This window comes from Psilocybe cubensis, chromosome 13 (assembly GCF_017499595.1).
Source record: "Psilocybe cubensis strain MGC-MH-2018 chromosome 13, whole genome shotgun sequence".
Lineage (NCBI taxonomy): Eukaryota > Fungi > Basidiomycota > Agaricomycetes > Agaricales > Agrocybaceae > Psilocybe > Psilocybe cubensis.
Window position 1 is genome coordinate 640,561 of NC_063011.1, and position 23,265 is coordinate 663,825.

Sequence of the window (23,265 nt, forward strand, 5' to 3'; positions counted from 1 at the left end):
ACAACTCACACAAACCTCATGACAGCGATATCAGGCCTGAATGCCGCTCTTTTCCAATACCCACACCCTCGTGGATATTTTGCCACCGCCACCCACTCCTCGCTCTTCCTGCTCTCGTGTGTACGTGTGTCGGATGTGAAGGTGCTGAGACAGCAAACGACGGTGAGTAAAGCACAAAAGAATAACGATGCGACTCACACAAAGCCCCATGACAGTGTCTTGCCACCGCTACGCACTCCTCGCTCCGCCCGCCCTCGTGTGTACGTGTGTCGAATGTGAAGGCGCTGTGACAACGAACGACGGTGAGTAGAACACCGAGGAATAAGGATGCAACTCACACAAAGCCCCATGACAACTATATCAGGCCGGAATGCCGTCGTTTTCCAACACCCGCCCCCACCGCTACGCACGCCTTGCTCCGCCCGCCCTTGTGTGTACGTGTGCCGGATGTGAGGGTGCTGCGACAGCAAACGATGGTGAGAAGAGCGCAAAGGGATAACAATACAACTCACACCAACCTCATGACAGCTATATCAGGCCCGAATGCCGCTGTTCTCCAACACCCGCCCCCCACCGCTACCCATGCCTCGCTCCGCCCACCCTCGTGTGTACGTGTGTCGGCTGTGAGGGTGCTGAGACGGCAAATAACGGTGAGTAAAGCGCCAAGGAATAGCGATGCAACTCACAAATCCCCTTGACAGCGATATCAGGCCCGAATGCCGTCGTTTTCCAACACCCGCCCCCACCGCTACGCACGCCTTGCTCCGCCCGCCCTTGTGCCAGATGTGAGGGTGCTGCGACAGCAAACGACGGTGAGAAGAGCGCAAAGGAATATGGACACAACTCACACAATGCCCTACGACAGTGTCTTGCCACTGCTAGACAGCAATATTTGGCCCAAATGCCATTGTTTTACAACACCCACACCCCCCATATATCTTGCCACCGCTACGCACTCCTCGCTCCACCCGCCTTCGCGTGTGCATGTGTCGGATGTGAGGGCGCTGAGACAGCAAACAACGGTGAGTAGAGCGCCAAGGAATAACAATACAACTCACAATGCCCCATGACAGCGATATCAGGCCCAAATGCTGTCGTCCTCCAACACCCGCCCGGGAATACGAGTAGATTGTCGGCATGGTAGAAGACTAGATGTGTCGGTGAGTACTAGTGTTGACAATGCGTGCCGCTTTGAAATGACAGACCTCTCTGCCAGTGACATCCTCCCGCGGCGCTGACTACATACGCTGGTCGGTAGGTGCGTTAGAGTGTGATGTCAACTGTGTAGGTGCTCACCCAATGGTCAGCTACCATTATCAGCGCATCCGGCGCCCTGCACCCTTGTCTCTGCGTCATACGCATACGCAGGCAATGTCCCAGACGGTCGTTACTAGGCAGGACACTTTTGTCTTGAAGAAGAGGTGAGCACGCTATAATGTCCTCGGAAGGTTATACTCACCCATGCGTTGTCGAGAACAGAGCAAGGCGCGGAAGTCGGAAAGTGTGAGGAAGTACCTGCACCTAGGCCTAGTAGCGCAAGTACGAGAAGGGGAGACAGGATCTGCAGGAAAGACAGAGGTGAGGGCACATAGAGCGCTGTTCAATTGACTTTTAACTCACCATGGTTAACAGAGCTAGTCTCTGCATTGTACGATACGCATGTGTTGTCCCAGATAAGAAGGTTTGCTTGGAAAAAAAGAAGTGAGTGCAGTGTAATGTCCACTGAAGGTCATACTTACTTATGTGTTGTCGAAGACACAGACACAAAAGTGGACGGAGAGTGTGAGCAAGAGTACGGCCGGTGTTGTTGAGAAGACAGCGACGCGCAGACGGAGAACAATATGCGGGAGAGAGTGGGGGATGGACGTAAGAGGCAACGGGTGCAGGGGATTGTCATGTTGTGGATGCGTGGCGATGGCAATGGCAGGGAGGGTGGGCAGTGGCAGAGGGAATCCAACATTGAGCATGCTGTTTCTCCATGCGCTTCGTGGTAATGATGGATCTGCTTTCGACAGTCGCATATGTGAGTATCCATTTTACATTTATCTCAGCTGTCAATGCTTAAGCTCCTGTGTTAGCTTGTATATCTTGTCTACTTGGTGGCTGCGTTGGGCAAAGCTATTCTTGCTGCCATCTACGGTCTCCAAGCATTGGTCTTCATCATGAGACGTAAATGGGATATGATCGGATGGATGATATTCTACATCTTTGCCATTCCTGCATTTTCTTTCTTCCTCCCGCTGTATTCGTTCTGGAAGATGGACGATTTCTCTTGGGGTCAAACGCGTGTTGTCTTGGGAGAATCTGGGAAGAAGATGATTGTTCACGTAAGCCGATATCGACATTCCTTTTTATGCTGTATCTTTTTGTCTGACATTATTGCCTATAGGATGAAGGCAAATTTGATCCTAGGTCTATTCCTTTGAAATCATGGTCCGACTATGTATGATTTTATTCCACCTTCTTCATATCAATCCCTTTCTAAATTGTTTTTATAGGAAAATGAACTCTGGGACAAAGAGTCTAACCATAGCATCGGTTCTTGGGTACCTCCCGTCAAGACCAAGAATGAAGGATACGCCGAATCACGAACAGCTTCCCTCTATGGACGCGAAACCTACTATGAACCTCGGAGCTTCTCGCCTGCTCCTTCACAACGTGGAATGTATCCTCCTCCAGGCTATCATTCCGGTCGGAATACACCTCAGTCACCTTTCCACACCGGCTTAGAAACTGGACTTATTCAACCGACACCCTCTAGGCCAATCACTAATTATTTGGATATACCCATTCCAAACACGCAAAGCCCTGAAGATGTGGACCTTCTTGGGAGTGGACCATCGGATGCCGACATTGAGCGTGCCGTGCAAGAGGTGTTGCGTTCAGCAGATCTGAATACTGTCACCAAACGTGAAATCCGCAGGCAGCTTGAAGAATATTTCGGTATAGATTTAACGTCGCGCAAGGCTGTCATCAACGCTTCTATCGATCGGATCCTCCTCAATCAAAATTAATAATATTATCGCTTTCGGTGGACTCTTTTTCTCTCTCCTTGATCATTTGGTGGCCTCTTTTTCTTTTACGGATTATTCCTATTTTTTGTCACGAACTTCCCCATGCCCCTCGTTTACAAGTTGTCGAACATATACTAGTAGTACACACTCGGACCTTGCTCTCCTGACAGACAGTATTATACATACAATTCACACTACACATACTACCACTTTACATACCGGACACTGTGTCACATGTTTATCCATAATTGCATAGAACCATTCTTTCTTGAATGCTTTACCGTAGACTCTGCAACTCTGCGGGCCAAGGCCGAAAAAGAAAAATGGATAAAAAGAACGATGAAAAGGTTTACACCGCTTGCATCAACCCAAAATAATCTCCTTCCACACTGGCCCATCTCCGAGTGCTTTTTCCAAGTATCTCTTTTTGATCCATCCAACAGCTACACGCTCCGCCCATTGGCCCTCTCCGTGCCATTCAATCAGCATAACCATATACCGCCATCCAGGTTCGTTGTCCATTCGCCCGTCCTTGGCCCTTTCATCTCGTGCTTCGCATATAACAATGAACTCAAACACATTGGGAACATTATTCTTGCACCAGTCAGGACGCAGATATATTATACCTAGTTCGCGTTTGCTATCGCCGTAAATTCCCAGCATCGTGTATCCACTTTTGGGTTTTATCTTGGGTGGGGGACTCTGGGCCTTATCCAGCTTGAACATGGCGGAAACCGTCCAAAATTGCAAAAATCCTGATCCAGGGTTAGGATTATAAGCGTCAGGGGTATATGTCGGTGCTCCTGTAAGCGTTCGGGGAGTTGGTTCCGTTTGACTACAATCGAAAGGGAAGCGATTCTGAACATGCCCACCATAGAAGTTCCGAGGACCACGAGAAGTTACTGCTACGTCGGCCTTTGGGGTCCACACGCGTATGCAATCTTCCAAATCGTGAGCTCTCCTTTGGTACCAGATAATCCACGTGCGCTTCCGTTGCGCAACTCTGATCCTCGATATGCTACGGCTGTACCAATCCCAGATACGTGGAAATGGCGCACCCTGCCAGCCCGACCACGACCAACTTGGCGCATCATGCAGACGGGTTTGGGGGTCCAGAGGTCCCCAAATAAGGAACCAGTCGAAGAATTTGTCTGGAATACCATGGCATAGAGTAACCTTCAAATCCGTTTTAAAGTATCGCATTATTCCGGCAAATGCGTTGTATATGTCGCTGCGGTATGTAAGAGCTAGTCCAGCGTAGCTTTGAATCAATCCTTCAAATTCACCGATGTCGTCAGGATCCTTGTCACGACTTTCTACAAGTCCATGACTCTTGGTGTACCGGTCTTCAAAAACATAATCCTCCCGCCATTCGTGGGCTCTTCGACAGCCAAAAATAACTTGCCCTCCAGCAAATGTTAGATTGCGTTTCGAGAATAGCCTCTCCTGGAATCTTTAATACTGTTAATTACATGGACATCGATTCTAACGAAATCACTACTCACGTCCAAGCCCTGCTTGCGTAAACTGAATTGCCCACCACGTCTGGCGCCCTAGGTTTAAAGGCAAGCCTGAATCCTGGTTCGATTTCCTCGATCGGTTGTACTACACCTCGAGTTCCAGGACGAACTCCAGGAAGTCCGGCATTGGCATCGGACCCCGCAGCAGCAATAATTGTTGCATATGCCGTACCATAAACCAGGTCCATTTTCGATATGGCATCCATCTTAGAACTTCCAATGCCTTTTGTATCGTCTTTTGTATCGTCTTTTGTATCGTCTTTTGTATCGGCTTTTGTATCGTCTTTTGTATCGCCTTTTGTATCGTCTTTTGTATCTTCTTGGATAATGCAGAGACTGTCAACCCATAAATAACGCAAGCCAATTTCTCTGACAACTTGCATCGGGGTTACCGGCAGGGTTATAATGCAGTCATAACGCACCTGACATATGTGCTAAACTCAAACCTGACATCAAGGCGAAGTAAGTACCCCGCATTGATCTAATATCGAGCGTTGCTACTGGGAAGTGATCCCTGGTTAGATTATTTCTGTTACCGCGGATGCCTGTCCCGCAGAATGACCAAAAACTATGAAAATATTCATTTTAGTATGAGCAAGTTACATCTACAAGTCTTAAAATTGTGTGCAGTAAGAAATACAGGATGGCACAGTGTAATGAATACCTCTATTGACGCTAATAAAACTACGTCTGAAAAGAGTGTCTCTGAGCATCGAATGCCATGTACAAACATCCTGGTGCCGTGAGATTTGCCAAGCAGAATTGTTGCGCTTCTGAGGTTGAACGTTGACTGTTTGCAGTGTACAAGTGGTGCGGCATGCTCAAGACCCTGAAGACGGCGGCACAGGCCTTCGGTTTGGTAATTTCCACAACAATATGGCTCACGGCACCCCGCTGTCTATCATCACCAGGCCTGCCATTACATTTTGGGATATGACGATAAGGTGCAGGGACGCTTGCCAAGATATGTTTTATTATCAAGTAAGCGCCTCAGGTCTTTTTATGGGGGTTTGCACATTTATGTGCCTCAAGAGCATGGGTATGTCTCATGGCACCCCTCTATGAACACTGGCGGATCAGCACACTCAGCAGTGGAGGCTCGGGGCACACTGGCGGCTCAGGGCATCGGTTCAAATATTTCTACAAGTCTACGCCCCACAGCACCACTTTGAACCGGCACGGCTCATGGAATTTCAATAAAAATTAACAAATATTAATTTTACACCTGTAAAGATAATGTGTAGGTAAACTTTCTATCACTACAAAAAATGTAATTGTGTTTTCATATGGATATTCCTGGCAGAACCGCTTCATGGCACCCTCCTTCTACTCTAAACTCTAGAGGCTAGGGGCATCAGTTCTGTTACTTCCTCATGGTCGTGCCTCAAGGCATCCCTCCTTTCACCACTGGCGGCTCAGGGCACCGGCGGCTCAACACATTTGTTTGTGTATTCCATATAGCCTCAGGGCACCCCTCTTTTCACCACTGGCGGCTCAAAGCATCGGTTCAAGTATGTCTACAAGTCTAAGCCCCATGGCACCACTTCGAACCGACATGCCTTCATGGCTCACTAGCGCCCAAATAAATGCGTCAAATATTATATTGGAACCGATGCCCTGAGCCGCCAGTGCTAAAGGAGGAGTTCCTTGAGGCATGACCATGGGTGCATCGGTTCATGTATGTCTACAAGTCTAAGCCCCACGGCACCACTTTGAACCGGCATGCCTCACGGCTCACTAGCGCCCAAATAAATGTGTCAAATATTATATTGGAACCGATGCCCTGATCCGCCAGTGCTAAAAGGAGGAGTTCCTTGAGGCATGACCATGGGTGCATCGGTTCATGTATGTCTACAAGTCTAAACCCCACGGCACCACTTTGAACCGGCATGCCTCACGGCTCACTAGCGCCCAAATTAATGTGTTACCCCGCTCCGGACCACTGGTGGCCTAGGGCATTGGTATACAATTGTTACATGGATGTCTGGTGGCATGCGGCATGCCATGCATAAGGCTGCAAATGAGACGTCTGAGTGCACCAGTATCCAGTTTGAGGAAATGGGGTAGGCACGCTTGCCAAGCTATCCTGCTCTCTACTAAGTGAGATACAAGTTTCTAGGCATTCCCATAACCTTTGGCTCACGTCAGTGGCAAAGGTATTCCGTTTTTAAGCCCCTACAAATATTTCTCTCATATCATCTATTCTCCCGTGTTTTCTCATGCCATTATTTCATCGTAAAGCCACAGTGTCTTACAGACCAGTAAACTCCGGAAAACGCAGACGCAAAAACAAGGATCGACTTATAAAAAAGCTTCTTAATCTTCGAGATGTGGTTCAAGAACTCGCTGATGCACAAGACTCTTTGAAAAAGTATATTAAGCAGAGGCATGGAATTATCAACGACACATACAATCTATCCCTTGTTTGTCTTAGATCCACACAGTGTTTCTATCTGAGATCATTTGTACGTTACATTCTCTGCCTCATACTTAATATTTGACTCATATCGTACATCATAGCCTCAATTTCAAACGATATTTACTCGCATAGCTCCGTATAAACTACAATTAAAGCGGACAAAGGCAATGGAAAACCTTGCAGAGAGGCTAAGGGCAAAGCTTGTCGTAAGAATATGCTTAATGCTTCATTTTGATGATAAATGACATTGATCAACTTAGCATGCACACAAGGCATTATGGCTATACGATCAAGGAGTACAGAGTATTGACGAGTATCTGCAGCTTCCATCCGGATTCAAACCTGTGTATTAGCTGAAATAACTGGTTTACTTGTTTATTTGGCTATGGGATATACTATCTAAGCTACCTAGTAGTCTAATGCTTTGTAGTCAATGTGTTTTCCTGAGAACTTTGATCATCTGGATCTAGGAAGAAAACACGCCGCCCAGTACGCATGTTCCAATTAGCTAATAAACGAACAATACTGAGCTTCATGAGTTCGTTTTCTCGGTGTGATGCGGGCTGTCCATGCTCCCTAGTAGAACAGTAGATGTCGTCAGCCGTCAAACATGTGTATAGCTTGAAAAGTTGGATAACAAAGGAGCGCATACGGGGCCTAAAAATGCTTTGCATCATCGGCTCCGAAATCCCCTTCAGCCTCTCAAGCGGCGATGTGATTGTTAAAGTCTTCCAAAAAAAGAAGTCAAGCAAGACGTCGTCAACCAGACAACCACAATGCATATACCCCTCTTGCGGTTCTTGTGCTTTTCCTTCTCTTGAATTGTAGCTGGGTTGGTATGGGACTCCCTGGATTCTCATGACTCCGACGCCGTCGTGGATTTTATTCTTTGAAAAGCGTTTGTGAAAGCGACACACTAAGTTCAGGGAAGCCGTCCGAAAGATTGCAATAGCCACTTTTTTGGAATAAAAGCTTTCTTCTGGCAAGAAAGATTGGACGTGGCGAAGAGCAAGCCGATAGCGGATATTGAAATGAGTTATATCCCCAGTGGATTCATAGAGATGCATGGCCTGTCTTGCACCGGCTGTAGAATTGAAAATTAGAGAGATTAGACGTTTAAGCACACATATACATAAATACCTTCAAATTTAGCACGGTCATGTAGGTTCATGGATGCCCACATCCTTTCCTGGATAATATCCATTGTCTCAACACCCAGATCTTCAATTGTCTCGTCAGAGTCGGACTCTTCTTCAATCAGCTTAGGACGTCCTGTTTTTGCCTTCTTGCGAGGAGGAGGCTTTGAAGGTGCTGCACGTTTTTCACTGGGCTTCTCGTTAACTGGCTGAGTTGATGTCGAGCGATTGGGCTTTGGAGCTGGTGGTTTCACCGCACTTGATTGACCAGGTAACGAAGCCGAAGGGCTCTGCGACTCGGAGGTCTTCAACGAGGCCGATGCCACATCCAGAAGAAGGCTGACATCTTGGATCTGCGACCGAATATTCATCAAAGCCTGCTTGAGGTCCAAGAAGGTCTCTACTGTCCCGTTTTCAAGATTTGACTGTGCACGCTTTTCTTTGTCCCGCAGCAAAGCCAACTTCTCCTCCAACGATTTGATGTTTTCGGCATCTTGAAATTTGCGCTGAGCCTTCTCTACCTCCGCCTGAATTTCTGCAATACGGAGATCCTGACGTTGGATGGAGTCAATGCAGCGGTCGATATTTTCTATTGCAAGTCGAATCTCTGGTAGTGTTCGCTGAGCAGGTGCGCAAATCATGCGTTCACGCTCCAAGTACTCTGAGAATGCCTTCTGACGATTTGCGACAGACATATCAAATTCCTCCTGAAGTTTTGGAGAGATAAGAGACAAAATGTGGGGAGGAATGTTAAGGATAGGAGCGGTTTCATTGAGATTGCTTGCAGAAACTTGACGCCCTTTGGTATCATTGGATTCCGTATCCGTAGTGACCTTGGGAGCATTCAGGCTTAACAAATTGGTATCCATCACATTCTAGAGTAATGTGGGTTAGACAGCGGAGATATTGTTACCGATTAAAAGCTTACTGGGCTCCGAGTTTCGAGCGTGTCATTTGTCTGCGCATCAAATTTGAAGTCCAGAGAAGCATAGGTACCGCTACGTGTAGACAGATCCTGAGTATTGTCCTGCGTAATATGAGACCCAGAGAATTGCTGAGCACCATCGCTTGTAGAGAAGTTTGCCGCATATAACATATCAAACTGGCTATTGGGGATCTACAAGGAAAATGGTTTAATCTCTACTTCCTCAGCGAATAGACAAAAGCTTACCAGCTGGTGGGACATGTTAACGTCCATGGTATATGTGTGATTGAGTGGCGTATCAGGCTATAGTATGTAACATAATACCCTTAAGACGATAATTTTTAACCTTATACAACACGCTCACCATGATAGCGTCCTGCAGTAACTGAGTAAAAGTCATATTTTGGTTTTCAAGTGGCGAAAACAGAGCGGCATTTCCATTCTAAGACACATTTTAAGATCTGGATCCTCACAGAAAAAAATAGTGAGCAATACCTGCTGCAGGTTGTGAGATTCCTTTGGTGCATGGAAAAGAGAATAGGCTTCATCGATTGATACGCCATTCTGGGAATCTACATGAGCAGCAGATCCCTCATTAAAGCCAAAGGCGTGATTTGATGACTACATTTACAATTTAGATATAATCAGCGATAGTAAGGTTTATCAACCATGCTCACCTCAGAGACCGTGGCAGGATTGTTCGATTCTGGGACATATGACACCGTATTTATTGCAGCATTATTTTCAGAGGTATCGAGGCCGATAATTTGAGAATTCACAGTCCTAGCATGAGACGCAGAAGTGGAACTTGATTCCTGCTTTAAAGATTATATATACAGAAATATAATAGAATTAAGACGGGAACATACCAGAGTTTGATTAACGTTATGTGTTTGATCAGATATGTTAGGACTTTGTGTCAGCTCAGGCTGAGCTTTGGCATCATGAGCAGATGTTGACGGATCTGGCCTCTTATCTAGAATGGCTCCATTGGCTCCATCAGTGGCCGTGTTTGAAGCACCACCGGTCTATGTGCTCTGCGTCAATAAATGGGGAGATTTAAATGATGTTAAGAACGTACACTCTTAGAGTTGTCTATGTCCGTGCTGGCTTGAATAGTGTTCAAAATAATATTTTTTGCACGCTGTCGAGAAGCTCCATTTTTACTTCCTTCACCAGAAGTGCCATATTGTTTCCCTGGTAAATATGAAAGGTCAGCAAGGTTTCACCTTTCAGGATATAGCATAGTAAATTAACCTCGACGGAGGGTATAGCGTCCCTCATGTTCAGGAATTGGAGGAACCAAAGCGGTTGAAGCCTTGCTTCGTCCCTTTTTTTTCTTCTCTTGAAGTCCTGCATCTACTACGGGTTATCATATCAATACTTGCAAAAAAAATGAATTCATACCTTCATTCTTTGAATTATTGGGCGTACTGGTACTCTCATTCTCTGGTTGTAAGGGCTCTGCTTTGTTTAATAAGCTATAATTCTATTTTTATGAGGAGAGATATACCAGATATGTGTTGATCAGTCATATGTCCGAGGTCACGGCTAGTGAATAGATCTTGTGCAGTGTGTATGGAGTCGAGTCTTCTAAGAGATGTGGTTTTCTTAATGAGTTGTGCAAACGAAACACAGGGCTCAGGAAACGCGGACCCACTATATGGTTGGAGGGTTGGAGATCAATATGATGGCTCAGGGAAGCGCAAATCCACCGGGTGCTGGGGGGATCAAAGATCAAAGACGCGGCTCAGGACACGCAGAAACATAATTCACGGTATATTATCGGATATATAATAGACACGGCTGAGCGACTGACATGCATAGGATATGGTAGAGCGCTCAGAACATGCGTTAATTTCGAATTCTTGTGCCAGATAGATCAAGCGTGTAGCACAGGAAACCCGCAACCCACGGCATATTAGAAAGATAAATGACACGGCTGATGGACTGAGATGCATCAGATAAATTGGAGTGCTCAGGACACGCTCACATTCTTCGCATCCATAATGCTTGGAAGGCACATGTTTGATATCCATGAGCACAAGCGTTTTGATTTACCAGGGTAAATGTGAAATTTTCAGTCACTATAAGATTAGCGAAGTCCATTTTCCCACATTCTGGATATTAGTTTACATAATTCAATCAGTTCTGACGTGCTTGTAGAAGCCATTACCATGTGGGTATGCGTTTCTTCGGCCTTCTGTAGCCAAGCTCAGAATTATACAAAATGAATGTCATGTTGTCCAATCATCAAGGCGTACCCCCGCTCCCTCATGCAAGCGAATCCCTCAAGCAGCGACGGTAAGCCTCTGCAATGCCTATATGCACAGCTGTAAAATAACTGACTTTTTACTTATTTACAGTCATTACTTGCAGACTATCCGATTGTGGATGTCAATGTCATATCAGCCTTCCTCCCCCGGAGGAGCGATGGTATTGTGTCTTTGTGGGCACAGATACGGGGCCCATTCAAGGACGGTGAGAATTTCTAACTCTTTATTGAATTATGTCTAATATATGCAACAATAGTGAGAAAGCATTGAAGACCTACCAGAATGTCTCTGGCGGATATGCTCGCTATTGTCTGTCTCAAGACGAAGCCGAAGACATGTACAGAGATGCACTGCAATCGTCTCAGGTTGTCCTTGTGAAGAAACCAACTCGCACAACCCTCAAGCTTCCTCAGCTTAGCGGTTTGAATGGATTTCGCAATGGTGATCCAAGTATGTATTTCGGCCATATATTGCATAATATACTGACATTCAGTATTGTGATGTAGCAGGTCCAGAAGAGGCGTCTTGGATGGTAGTCTTAGTGGGTAGGAATCCCGGAGTGTATCTTCTTGATGATGTTGGGACGTAAGTGCTTGACTGCAAGAACTCATAATTATTCTAATATGTATACTACAGTGTCGGAATCCAGGAGAATATCAAGTTCATCAAGGGTGCTCAGGCTGTTCCCTATCGGTTGAGGTCAGAGGCGGTAGACGCATTTACCTTGGCGTTGGAAGCAGGTGTGGTAGTAATGGTTGATCGTGGACGCGACATTCGAATACCATTAACTCTAAATACTACCAGTGTTGTTGACGGGGAGCCATCTGTAAAGTCAGAGATAGACAATTGACCACACCGTTGTAAGGCAGTTGAGTTGGTAGCTTTTTTCACAAATTCATAGCGTGTCAAACACTTCGAAGTGATAGTCAGAATTGTCCAAAGTAAGAGTCAATTAAAAAGGTATGTTTCTTTAAAATTTACACGAAGTAAATAACTACGACATATTGAACATGTCTACATGTCATTGCAAAGTCCTTCATGGATATGATGAAGGTATGCCATCCATCCCATTAAATGACGAGTCATGTCGAAGGCTGCTGCCCATACATCGTCCTTAGGGGGTAGCTTGAGCAATACTGAGTTAAAAAGCTTCTCGGTGTCCCTAATTTCCCTCAACAAGCGTTCACCCTCAACCTGGAGGCTGCTCCCCGCATATTTACGCTTTCGTGTCCACCCGTCGACAACGGTCCAGTAACGAGGCGATAAAGAATCAAAGTACGTGTCATACCTTTCCCGACAGTCATCGTACATGGCGTTGGCCCTTTTGAACTCGTCATACACAACTAAAAGGTCCAACTCTGCATCGAGTTCGCGGTCGTGATATCGAATGTACTCCTGCACTACCTCTTCATACGTAGTTGGTCGCTTTGGCTCTTCAGCCTTTCGGGGAAATGGGTCCTCTCCTTGCGCAATGACACTATCTGAGTCGGTATCACTGTACTTGTCAGAGAGCTGATCTTGGTCTGTGCCCCTGGAGAATAGATCTGGAACTGTAGAGGGATTGACTAAGGCCTCGACGGCCTCTAGCTCAGATTCATCTTCTTCAAGCTGCTTTCTTTGCTTGTCGTCAGAATTGTAGTCCACATAGTGTGGTTAAGAGCTCACTGTTGTGCACGTTTTTGCCGATTTCGCAAAGCATTCTTTGCATTTATAGCATCCCTATTCCTGGAAAAGAGACGTCACTAAATAGAATACTGTTGAATACATCAAAATATACCTCTCAACGTAGCGTTGCTGCTTGGTTTTACCATCTGGCCCTACATGCGGGTCTTTGCTAGCTGAGTAGAGTAACGTCTGTGTAAGTATTATCAATTGCTATATCCTGTAAAAACAATACCTTTGCTACTAGATGACCCAAGCTTTTTGTGAGCACTCTGAATTGTTGCAGAGTAGGACTTCTTAGACGACATGATGCGATGCAAATTGAGGGATAATGGGTCCAGGAGTCAGTGAAGAACAGAAGGGTGACGGAAAGAGGGAAAAGATGCAATCAAACATTGATGTGACCACACTTTGTCAGTGTTACGTCTGAACGGCTATGGCTGATAGACAACCAAGGGGCGACATGAAAAAGATTGTATACATGGTACATTAACCTGTATTATTTGGCGCTATTACATTCTGGGCGGTGTTTTAGAACATGAGAATCATTGGTTGGTAATGTTGTTTGAGGAAAATCTATGTCGTTGTCTGAAGGAAATCTACGTCGTTGTCTGAAGGAGATCTATGTTGTGAATTTGAAAACTGTCATTTTAAGAAATTCAACAAGATAAAAACGCACATTAACTTTGCTCAAGATGTATGAATGTTTACACAAATTAGAGGTAAACTATCTTACGGTCGGTCAAGCTTAATACTAATACATTTCAGACAATTCTAGATTTGATCTGACAACCTGAAAATAGACGCCCACATCCGGCATATCATTGTTATCTTCAAACAGTGCCTTAGAAGAAACAAAATATACGGCTATCGACCTTGTAGGAGATGGGCATAACGGCCCTCACATAATCCGCCCACACCTTGTCCATAGTGTTGAGGGAGACAAAATCCGTATGTGCAGCCCAGAAATTGTCACCGTAGGAGATGGGCATAACGGCCCTCACATAATCCGCCCACACCTTGTCCATAGTGTTGAGGGAGACAAAATCCGTATGTGCAGCCCAGAAATTGTCACCTGTAGTCGCAAGGTAGTCGTGTGCTGATTCTGTATGTCTTGGTAGGGATAATACTCAAGGTGATGAGACGGCTCCCAACAGGATTGGCGGGTTGTATGTGAACTGGATGCTCCTTGAAATTTGCACAAAGCTGGTCACCACAGTGTCAGTAACAAGGTTCTTCTTCGACGCAATGATCTCAAAGATATACCATAGCTGCGTTGTGGTAAAATTGAGCTCAGAAATACTGTTTCCAAAGGGGAAGTTATGTGATTTACATTAGGTGTATACGACTGAGTCTTATTAGTATGTGACGTATGTTAGATGTATACGGCTTTCGACTAGTATGTGACCATTTTGTCAAGGATATGTGACTACTAGCTTGTATGCGACTCTCACCTAATTTGTGTGACTAATTTAGCAAGCATATGTGACTACAAGTGGTGTATGCGACCAGGAAGCCTGCATTTCGCCTGGCTCAAGGGCGTGGGATCTGCATTCCCACGATATGCATAGCTAGTGATGGTCATCCGTCGATACATTCCGTGAATATGAACAGTGCCACACTCATTGGAGACTTTTTTAAATAGCACATCCGTATAGATAATACAAATTCCTTTTATCTAGTATGTTTAATATTTCTTAGAAGCTCAGGCCCCAGTCTACAGCTAGGGCTTTATAAGAAACTAGCACATCGTGTGAATAAATGAAGACATGGTCACATAATTCCAAACTTGGGACAGAAACAAATGGCAGGCAATAGGACTTGGCGTATGGCATGCCTGTACATCTGGTGCCTCACGCCTTCTACTACCTGGGGGCACAGCGCTCATGAAATCAGTATGATGCTAGGGAGAATGATTACGGTAATCTGTTGTCATAACATTATTGCTACATATCAATGTGATACTGTTCGCGAAATCTGTCTAGAATACTACGCAACTCCTTTTGGTTCTCCTGAACAGCCTCCAAAGACTTCTTTGCCTCCTCAGTCTCACGACGAGACTGTTCTAGCTGTCGTTGGAGATCAAGTGTTTCTTGGGTACGTGCATGAATCAAGTTTCGAGTGAGAGTAGAAAACTGTGTTCCAATTTGTCCTACTTGCTCAGCTGCATCACGCCTTAGTCGAGGGGAAGCATAGCTAATGGACCCAGAGCGTGCTGTAGCATGCTGTGCTCCAATGAAGAGCCAGCAACCTGTCTCTTTCGAGATATCTTCGCACTGTGCAGCACATGATATCAGATTGTACAGCATTTAATACAAAGCCATACCTTTTCAATGATAGAGTTAATTGTATTTGTAAATTTCTTGACTGAACGAGTATTATCGGAGATTGGAGAGGGAAGACGATGCCCTCGAACAATTTCTGACAAGATAATTGAAGTTTAAATTGAGTAGAAGACAAAAAGGTTAACTCACGATAGACAGAGGAGCCTCGATATGCTCCATCAACATATCCATTGTATGGATTCTGGGCACTAGTCCGATTGGGTCGACTTGCAGAGCCAGTAGACGAGCTCTGGGATGACGAACGTACAGAAAGGCTGGCCAGATGCGAGGATGTCATAATATGTATTCCTCTAGCTCCGGAGTTTGGGGAGGAGGCTTCTGCTTCTGCAGACTGTCGGTGATGCAGTACACTGACACTGGGTACATCGCTTCTTGGAGTAGCAATTTGCTAATGAATGGACTAGTTCAACCAAAAATATGTTAGATGATAGAATGAAGCCACTCACATTTGAAATATTGCTCATTGGAGTACCAACATGCTGATGAGTAGACGGGCCCAAAATAAAAGGGTTGGGAAGTTGAGACGGGCGAGATGGTGTAATAGCCGGCGATGTAGACGGAGTAGCACACACTGGTGATTCGTCCCCAAGGCCTGTAGGCAAAGGCAAGTTGCGCTCCGGTGCAGGAGTAGATGCACGAAGACTCTGCATAATTTTTTAGTAACAAAAGTATATTATAAGAATCAAATAGTAATGGCAAACCTCAACCGCCGCTTGGTTAGCCAAAAATTCCCTTCCATGCTTGGTGTGAACACAGTGTGAGCGAAACGGATTTCCAGGGCATTGCTTGCAACGTTGAGGCTGACGTTTGGGACTCTGGGCTAATTTCTATAGAGGATATGTTATTAATTTGAACATACATGCTTGACGAAAATTGTTGCTACCTTTGACGAGCGTGTATTAACTCGAGTTGCCACTGTAGTCTTGCCAGAAGTTGAAGACAATTTCTATAACACATCAAGTATTAGAGGAAGTGACAGGCTTTCAGAAAGACTCCACACCTTTTTTGGTGAACGCGAAACTTTGGCGGCCATGGATTTGTGCAAAGAGGGATAAAGATAGTAGTCAAGATGAATGTTGGTTAAATAAATACCTTCACACCACAGACCTAAGACAGGTGCTATAGTGATATCACGAATACACAAAGATTTTGCAAGGCAGAGGCCACCCAACATGCACCTTATGCACACCCGATGCATGGCGGCATGTGTGCACATAATACTGCGCCACCAGAAGATGGCAGATTCTAGGCGGCCTGACGCACAGACCAGCTGCAAGGCAAGAGGCGTCGGATGTGCAATACCACAGTTGACGCGGCCTGGCGCACAGACCACCTGCAAGGCAGGAGGCATCGGATGGACATTCCTATGGTTTACACGGCCTGGCGCACAGACCACCTGCAAGGCAGGAGGCATCGGATGTGCAATACCACAGTTGACGCGGCCTGGCGCACAGACCACCTGCAAGGCAGGAGGCGTCGGATGTGCAATACCACAGTTGACGCGGCCTGGCGCACAGACCACCTGCAAGGCAGGAGGCGTCGGATGTGCAATACCACAGTTGACGCGGCCTGGCGCACAGACCACCTGCAAGGCAGGAGGCGTCGGATGTGCAATACCACAGTTGACGCGGCCTGGCGCACAGACCACCTGCAAGGCAGTATAGACTATGGTATTGAACACCCAATGCCTCCTGCAATGCAGGCGGTTGAGCCGACTTGCCCGCAACTGTGGCACTCTTGGCCAACAAAATGTTGCGTGTTGCAGAGCGCGTGGTCATTGCCCTCAGACGAGATACTTTGGGCTGGGTATCTTTGCTTGGGGGAGCATCTTGGAAAACGGTGAAGCTACAAAGAGGTCTGTGTGTCACACCATGTAAACCACAGGAGTGCCCCATCCGATACCTCCTACCTTGCAGGTGGTCTGTGCATCACGCCATGTAGACTACAGTAATACACATCAAATCTCTCTAGCCTCGCAAAGTGTTTGTGTATCACGCTAAGTAAAGCATGATATTGCCAGTGAGATGCCTCCAGCCTTGAAGATACTCTGTGCATCAGGCCGCATAGGCTATGGTATTGAACATCCAATGCCTCCTGCCTTGCAGGTGGTCTGTGCGCCAGGCCGTGTAAACCATAGGAATGTCCATCCGATGCCTCCTGCCTTGCAGGTGGTCTGTGCGCCAGGCCGTGTAAACCATAGGAATGTCCATCTGATGCCTCCTGCCTTGCAGGTGGTCTGTGCGCCAGGCCGCGTCAACTGTGGTATTGCACATCCAACGCCTCCTGCCTTGCAGGTGGTCTGTGCGCCAGGCCGTGTAAACCATAGGAATGTCCATCTGATGCCTCCTGCCTTGCAGGTGGTCTGTGCGCCAGGCCGCGTCAACTGTGGTATTGCACATCCAACGCCTCCTGCCTTGCAGGTGGTCTGTGCGCCAGGCCGTGTAAACCATAGGAATGTCCATCTAATGCCTCCTGCCTTGCAGGTGGTCTGTGCGCCAGGCCGCGTCAACTGTGGTATTGCACATCCGACGCCTCCTGCCTGGCGCACAGAGTACCTTCAAGGCTGGAGCCATCTGATGGGAACTACCATGGTCTACACGGCGTGATGCACCGACCATCTGCAAGGCAGGAGGCATCAGATGTGCAATACCGTAGTCTATGTGGCTTGACGCAGACAATCTGCTGGAAAAAAGACGTCTGATAGATAGCACACTGTAGTCTACACGTCATGAAACACAGACCATACATAATAAGGTTGTCATTTACTATTCACATTGTTGTACTCTGGGAAACATGAGTGACTCACCTCCCATTGTTTATGCAGTCCTTCCAGATTCCCCTACCGAAGTACAATACTCCTACAATACGCATGAAAGCATCTCTCCAATTATAACTCCTGTTCGGAAGAAAAGAGTCAGCGGAAAAGTATCTCGCCTGGCAAAGAAACAACGATCGACACCAATCACGTACTCTAAAAGTGGTGAAGAATTTGAAACCGAAACTCAAACAGTACTCCAAGATGATACCAACGAATTAGCACCTTTTTATGATGAAGAATATGGAGTATCTGCTCCAGAGATAGATACGTTGGGCGAATCAGTGAATGAAGGGGCCTCCAGAACTGATGACGAAGAATACTCGTACTTCCTGGATGCAGTACTGGCTGATGAATGTGGCTTTTACCAGCTTACTGGAAATCTTTTTGTTGCAAATGGATGGAGTAATTCTAGGCGCGAGTCTACAGTGCGTGAAACTGATCAGTAAGAATGTTAATTGTCTAATAATCACTGCAAATATATTTCCAGAAACTCTGGTACCACATTCAACAGATGGAACTTAACGGGGTATGGAAGGAAACATGCATTTGCCCCAGAAATCACAATAAAACCGAATGTTTTCATGAACGCTTTTTGAGAGAAACTGTTGCGAATGGATTCAAACTTCCTCTGCCTACAGATGGCAATGGTACGAAGTGTCTTATCTCCTATTAGGACTCAATATGACATCTACTTTTAGATTCTAATAACAATCAGACATTTCTATTTTTCAGAAATGAAAGTATAGTAGACGGACAGTATGACAACTACTTTTCAACTCCATCATTTACACGGTTTCCTACGCTGAAAAACAGAGCAGTAGTTGAACATCGGGGTGAGGACTCAGGATCAGGATTATGGAGATGCAACAGAGACAATGGGGCAGTGTCATGTGCACATATTGTAGCTGCTCGTCATTCTTTGCAACAGCTCATACAAGGAGACTGGAATGCCCGTGACGGAAGTGTTGATGATACGTCAAACTCCAATGAAGTCCAATTTTTAGGTGGCGCGCAATGTTTGTTGCTTTTTCCCAACTTTCTGTGCTGATGAACTACCATTTAGATAATTCAATACGTCAGATGGCAGGAATTCCTGAGTCTGTGTCCCACAAGCGTCTTCCACCTCCGTGCTGGGCCAAAATTAAGTCTGATCCGCCAAGTCCTCCCCGAGTGGTGATAAATTCACCACCGGATTATATCCCTTTAAACGAGGGTGATTCCTGCTCCTGTTCAAATCCGCGTGTCGTATTCAATCCATTAGGACCGACTCAGCAGCAAAAGTGTGTTGTATATACACTGACAGGAGCATTTGTATCCTCAATCACCATCCAAAAATGTATCAGCTGCTCTCATCGATACGTGGGCCCCGACTGCAGCAATCTTGGAATCTTCAATTTTAACAATCGCAGTTTGTTTACACATGACCTGTTGGACGATTATACTAGCGCATTTTCATCTTCGGAGACACCTTTCATTTCCTGGACGCTGACCATGTCTCGCCGGTATCAAACAAGACAGTCACCAGTTCCATTTTCAAACGAAAAACTGTTTCGATCTGCTTGGTTTTCTTACATTCGTCTCATGGACTTTGGCCAGGATATGATCTGCTCTATTTGTGGACCTACCCCGGATGCAACTATATGGGATGGTGTTACTGTTGCGTACAGTCGGAGAAATTTGCTTCCGTCTTTGACTCCTCCAACAATACAAGGGGAAAGATCAATTCAGCGGTCAAATGTATGTCCAGTAAAACATATACAGCTTATCCCAAATCGAAATCTTCGACTCCTACTACGCTTTGTTATAAAGGGACCTCAACTCAGCACTTTATCAAACCAGGTTTTCTCCGAAGGAACTGTGGAATATGATCGGAACAAAAAACTTGTCGAGAGGATAACAAAAATTCCGGATCTTGTTGAGAAGTTGTCAGAAATCAACATTAGTCTTGGACGGCTGTTTAACACACATTTTGGACTGGCGGTTGTTCTTCAGCGTGACCCTTTGGATATTTACATAAAGTTTTTCACTCAGGTATCATTTTAACATTGTATTTATATCCTAATAATTGATTCCTGAATCACTGTGTAGATTTCTTCGGACGAAAATGCACTGCAAATGATAACGCACGGTTCACTAATGGATCTTAGGCGTTTTATTAGGAATCCACTTGATTCCAAAGCATCGGCATTACGATTCATCCCCAGTCTGTACCAAGTGGTTAAGCACGAAATCAAAACTGGAAAGTTGAGTGCTGATGTACTTGGTGTCTGTGAATGGCTTTATCTACGATCCAAGGTAGTGTTTGATTTGTTGAGGGTCCATGAAATGTCCCAAGCACCGCCTTTGGACAAATATATACCACAGGATGAGTGGTTAAAGGTATGTTTATTTTAATTTGACAATCATATGTTAACAAAATGGAAATATAGACTGGATGCTGCTATGCAATGCCAGCCATTCGCGATCGCTCTTATTACCCAAATTTACCCTATGAAAACGGACTGGATCTTGGGGGAGCTGACATTGATGAAGATGTTTGCCACAAATACTATTCGACATATTCCAAAAAGCGATTGACCGGTGGCATCATGTGTGTCTGGTGCACACACAGTGTATGCTACGGTTTTCATTGCATCCGTGCAGCCGAAGGACGAAACGACGTATTTTCGGCAATTTATACCCGATGGAGGAAGGCTCCAAAAGTCGTCGTTTATGATTTTGCATGTGCACTGCAGCCCTACTGCATGTCCCGTGAACCCGATTTTTTCAAGGATACTTTATTTGCTATTGACATCTTCCACTCAAGCGAGCATAAATGTGGAGAGGCATGTTTTCTGTCCACATACTGCGCTGACAATCCAGAGTTGCTAAAACTCAACTCGAGTGCTGCAGAATGTGGGAATAGTGGGATTGCCAAAATTCGGAAAGCTGTTAGCTACATGACACAGGAAAGGGCGGTGATGTATATGCGAGTTTTCTTCTCTATATGGAACAGGCAACAGATTCAGAAGATGGAAGGTAGACAGTGATAGTCAATATAGAAATCTATTATATTTTTGTATGGCTCACATTTGGATGAGTACAGAAAACCAAGCTTATATTAGGCATTGACTAAATCCTAAGCACTGACTCGGACTCATGGCATGATACTTGCCTTCTGCTGATGTACCATTTTCTGCCATTTGACGCTGTGAGGCACCAAAAGGTGCGTAAATGTCACGGCATGCCATGAGCTGTACCCTTTGCTGCCATTAGACGCCGTGAGGCACCAAAAGGTGCGTAAATGTCAAGGCATGCCATGAGCCGCCCCTTCAAGGATTCCTGGTGCACCAGACTAAACACAGGCATGCGCTGAGTCCTCACACACGACATTTTCTGCTATTCAATGCCCTGAGGCACCACAAAATGTAGAAATGCTAATGAGCGGCCATTTCAAGGATCCAGCGCATCAGACTGAGCACGGCTCACGTTTTCTGTCATTCAACGCCGTGAGGCACCAAAGGGTGCATAAATGTCACAGCATGGCATGAGCCGCCCCTTCAAGGAGTCCTGGTGCACCATACTACGCACAGTTCTTACAGGCATGCGCTGAGCCTTTATGCACAAGATTTGCTGGTATTTGATGCCCTAAAGCACCAGAAGCAGACTGAGGATGGTTCCCATAGGCATGCTCAATATAAATTATCAAAATGATATATCTAAATACGGAAGGGCGCACATGTAAGGTGCGTACTTGGCTGGCATGTCGGGTTCATACTACAGAGGCATGTAGGGCACAATATACAGTAATTGTATACGGACGATTTGCGTTGCATCGCGTCACGGATTGTGAGTGGAATTTTACTGAAATTTTCATTGCGGGACAGTGCTCCTGGTTTGCGCAACTCGGCCACGTTGGCTTTCAGTAGTCGGAGGATAGTAGATGGGTCGATTTTCCCCCAGACATAGCTCAGAGCGATGTATCGGCAGTGATGAGGAGGTTGTATAACGCAATTATCAATGACATCAATGAGCCGGAAAGAAGGGATCTCGTTTACTGGATCCTTGATTTCGTGTTCCAGCATTTTTGACTGGGTGCAGAAGTCACCGTGGCCTTCCCGACACATTTCCATCCAGTTTTTGACCATCCCAAAATCAATTTGGTCTTTGATCAGTCGGGCGAAAAAGGATTTTGAAGATGTGGGTGCGTCGTTGGCAAGTAAAGTGATTTCAGGGAACATATTGGACCTTTCGAGATCAGCAATATAGCCGCCACCGACCTTTTGAGCGTAGGGTCTAAGAACGCGAATCTGAGGGATATGTCGCCATGGTTGGTTTGGATCAGGTCTTGGGCCGTCGGTGTTCCAACTCATTGTTACTTCGACATCAATCCCTTCTTCTGTTTCTACAGGTTCCCCTTTGAAAAGTGCCTTCAAGACCAAACGACAGAAGGGACAATTGGACTTGCTTTTAATATCCTTCACGAGGCCTAACTTAATATTGGGATTATCCGGTACATTTTGATTCTCTCCATCACTAGGATGAACAACAAATCGACTTGGCGTAAGCTTGAGTGATTTACAGGTGCTGCACAGTGTATCGTTGGGTTTCGAGAAAGCGTTTGGCGGCACTGGCAAGAGATCAGGGACCGTGACGCGAGAACCATCGTCGTTGTTATCGCCATTTTCAGACTCAGATTCCCAATCATTTGGATCTTCACCGGCTTCGAGAATCCTTCGAAGAAGTCCTGGGCTTATAGGCATTTGGTTACTTTTTGCAGGGGTCGATTAAAGAGTTGATGAAGAGAAGTCTATCCAGTGTATGATAATGTTGAGAGCATCGGAAGTCCTTTTATCACCAACGTTAATCTGGGATACTCGAATCAATACTTCTACGCCTCGTTGTTGACACCTGAGTTTTCCGGCGAGATTTGTCTTCCGGTGACGTGTTTATTCTTGCCTCTGGAACAGAAATGGCAGCGAAACTTGAATTACTGGCCAAGCTTTTCCACGGGAGACATATGAAGGTCACCATCTGTTCATTCTATATATAAACTAGGTAGATCTCCGTTCAATGTGAGGCTCAGGCGTGTAGTGTGGAGATTCAAGATAACATATCCTTACTAGATGGTCTAGGTTTGTATCCTTGAACTTCAGAATTTGGCAATCGTT

At 45.8% G+C, this 23,265-nt stretch overlaps 9 protein-coding genes across 9 annotated transcripts; 5 read left to right on the plus strand and 4 right to left on the minus strand.

Moving 5' to 3' along the window:
- Window positions 1-1,996: 1,996 nt before the first annotated feature.
- Window positions 1,997-3,014, plus strand: JR316_0012935 (Chitin synthase 8; the record flags this gene model as incomplete). The annotated part of the gene is made up of 4 exons (XM_047898553.1): window positions 1,997-2,023; window positions 2,079-2,327; window positions 2,390-2,443; window positions 2,499-3,014. 4 exons carry the CDS (start codon window positions 1,997-1,999, stop codon window positions 3,012-3,014), a joined length of 846 nt encoding a protein of 281 aa, XP_047742101.1.
- Window positions 3,015-6,753: 3,739 nt separating this feature from the next.
- Window positions 6,754-7,306, plus strand: JR316_0012936 (uncharacterized protein; the record flags this gene model as incomplete). Its single annotated transcript, XM_047898554.1, has 3 exons — window positions 6,754-6,957; window positions 7,055-7,159; window positions 7,214-7,306. The coding sequence occupies 3 exons, from the start codon at window positions 6,754-6,756 to the stop codon at window positions 7,304-7,306; spliced, it is 402 nt and encodes a 133-aa protein (XP_047742102.1).
- A 113-nt stretch (window positions 7,307-7,419) lies between these two features.
- On the minus strand, window positions 7,420-10,298 carry JR316_0012937 (uncharacterized protein; the record flags this gene model as incomplete). The annotated part of the gene is made up of 11 exons (XM_047898555.1): window positions 7,420-7,461; window positions 7,871-8,037; window positions 8,094-8,964; window positions 9,018-9,206; window positions 9,261-9,317; window positions 9,379-9,456; window positions 9,510-9,635; window positions 9,692-9,832; window positions 9,884-10,042; window positions 10,096-10,211; window positions 10,244-10,298. The coding sequence occupies 11 exons, from the start codon at window positions 10,296-10,298 to the stop codon at window positions 7,420-7,422; spliced, it is 2,001 nt and encodes a 666-aa protein (XP_047742103.1).
- A 946-nt stretch (window positions 10,299-11,244) lies between these two features.
- JR316_0012938 (uncharacterized protein) lies at window positions 11,245-12,140 on the plus strand (the record flags this gene model as incomplete). Its single annotated transcript, XM_047898556.1, has 5 exons — window positions 11,245-11,318; window positions 11,394-11,495; window positions 11,547-11,740; window positions 11,797-11,875; window positions 11,927-12,140. The coding sequence occupies 5 exons, from the start codon at window positions 11,245-11,247 to the stop codon at window positions 12,138-12,140; spliced, it is 663 nt and encodes a 220-aa protein (XP_047742104.1).
- Window positions 12,141-12,304: 164 nt separating this feature from the next.
- JR316_0012939 (uncharacterized protein) lies at window positions 12,305-13,980 on the minus strand (the record flags this gene model as incomplete). The annotated part of the gene is made up of 5 exons (XM_047898557.1): window positions 12,305-12,905; window positions 12,956-13,015; window positions 13,068-13,144; window positions 13,764-13,796; window positions 13,873-13,980. 5 exons carry the CDS (start codon window positions 13,978-13,980, stop codon window positions 12,305-12,307), a joined length of 879 nt encoding a protein of 292 aa, XP_047742105.1.
- A 918-nt stretch (window positions 13,981-14,898) lies between these two features.
- On the minus strand, window positions 14,899-16,330 carry JR316_0012940 (uncharacterized protein; the record flags this gene model as incomplete). The annotated part of the gene is made up of 7 exons (XM_047898558.1): window positions 14,899-15,228; window positions 15,279-15,373; window positions 15,427-15,685; window positions 15,744-15,941; window positions 15,999-16,124; window positions 16,157-16,243; window positions 16,298-16,330. 7 exons carry the CDS (start codon window positions 16,328-16,330, stop codon window positions 14,899-14,901), a joined length of 1,128 nt encoding a protein of 375 aa, XP_047742106.1.
- Window positions 16,331-18,090: 1,760 nt separating this feature from the next.
- Window positions 18,091-18,561, plus strand: JR316_0012941 (uncharacterized protein; the record flags this gene model as incomplete). The annotated part of the gene is made up of 1 exon (XM_047898559.1): window positions 18,091-18,561. The coding sequence occupies one exon, from the start codon at window positions 18,091-18,093 to the stop codon at window positions 18,559-18,561; it is 471 nt and encodes a 156-aa protein (XP_047742107.1).
- A 1,135-nt stretch (window positions 18,562-19,696) lies between these two features.
- Window positions 19,697-21,144, plus strand: JR316_0012942 (uncharacterized protein; the record flags this gene model as incomplete). Its single annotated transcript, XM_047898560.1, has 3 exons — window positions 19,697-20,146; window positions 20,204-20,494; window positions 20,545-21,144. 3 exons carry the CDS (start codon window positions 19,697-19,699, stop codon window positions 21,142-21,144), a joined length of 1,341 nt encoding a protein of 446 aa, XP_047742108.1.
- Window positions 21,145-21,742: 598 nt separating this feature from the next.
- JR316_0012943 (uncharacterized protein) lies at window positions 21,743-22,857 on the minus strand (the record flags this gene model as incomplete). The annotated part of the gene is made up of 2 exons (XM_047898561.1): window positions 21,743-21,785; window positions 21,917-22,857. 2 exons carry the CDS (start codon window positions 22,855-22,857, stop codon window positions 21,743-21,745), a joined length of 984 nt encoding a protein of 327 aa, XP_047742109.1.
- Between the last annotated feature and the right edge of the window lie 408 nt (window positions 22,858-23,265).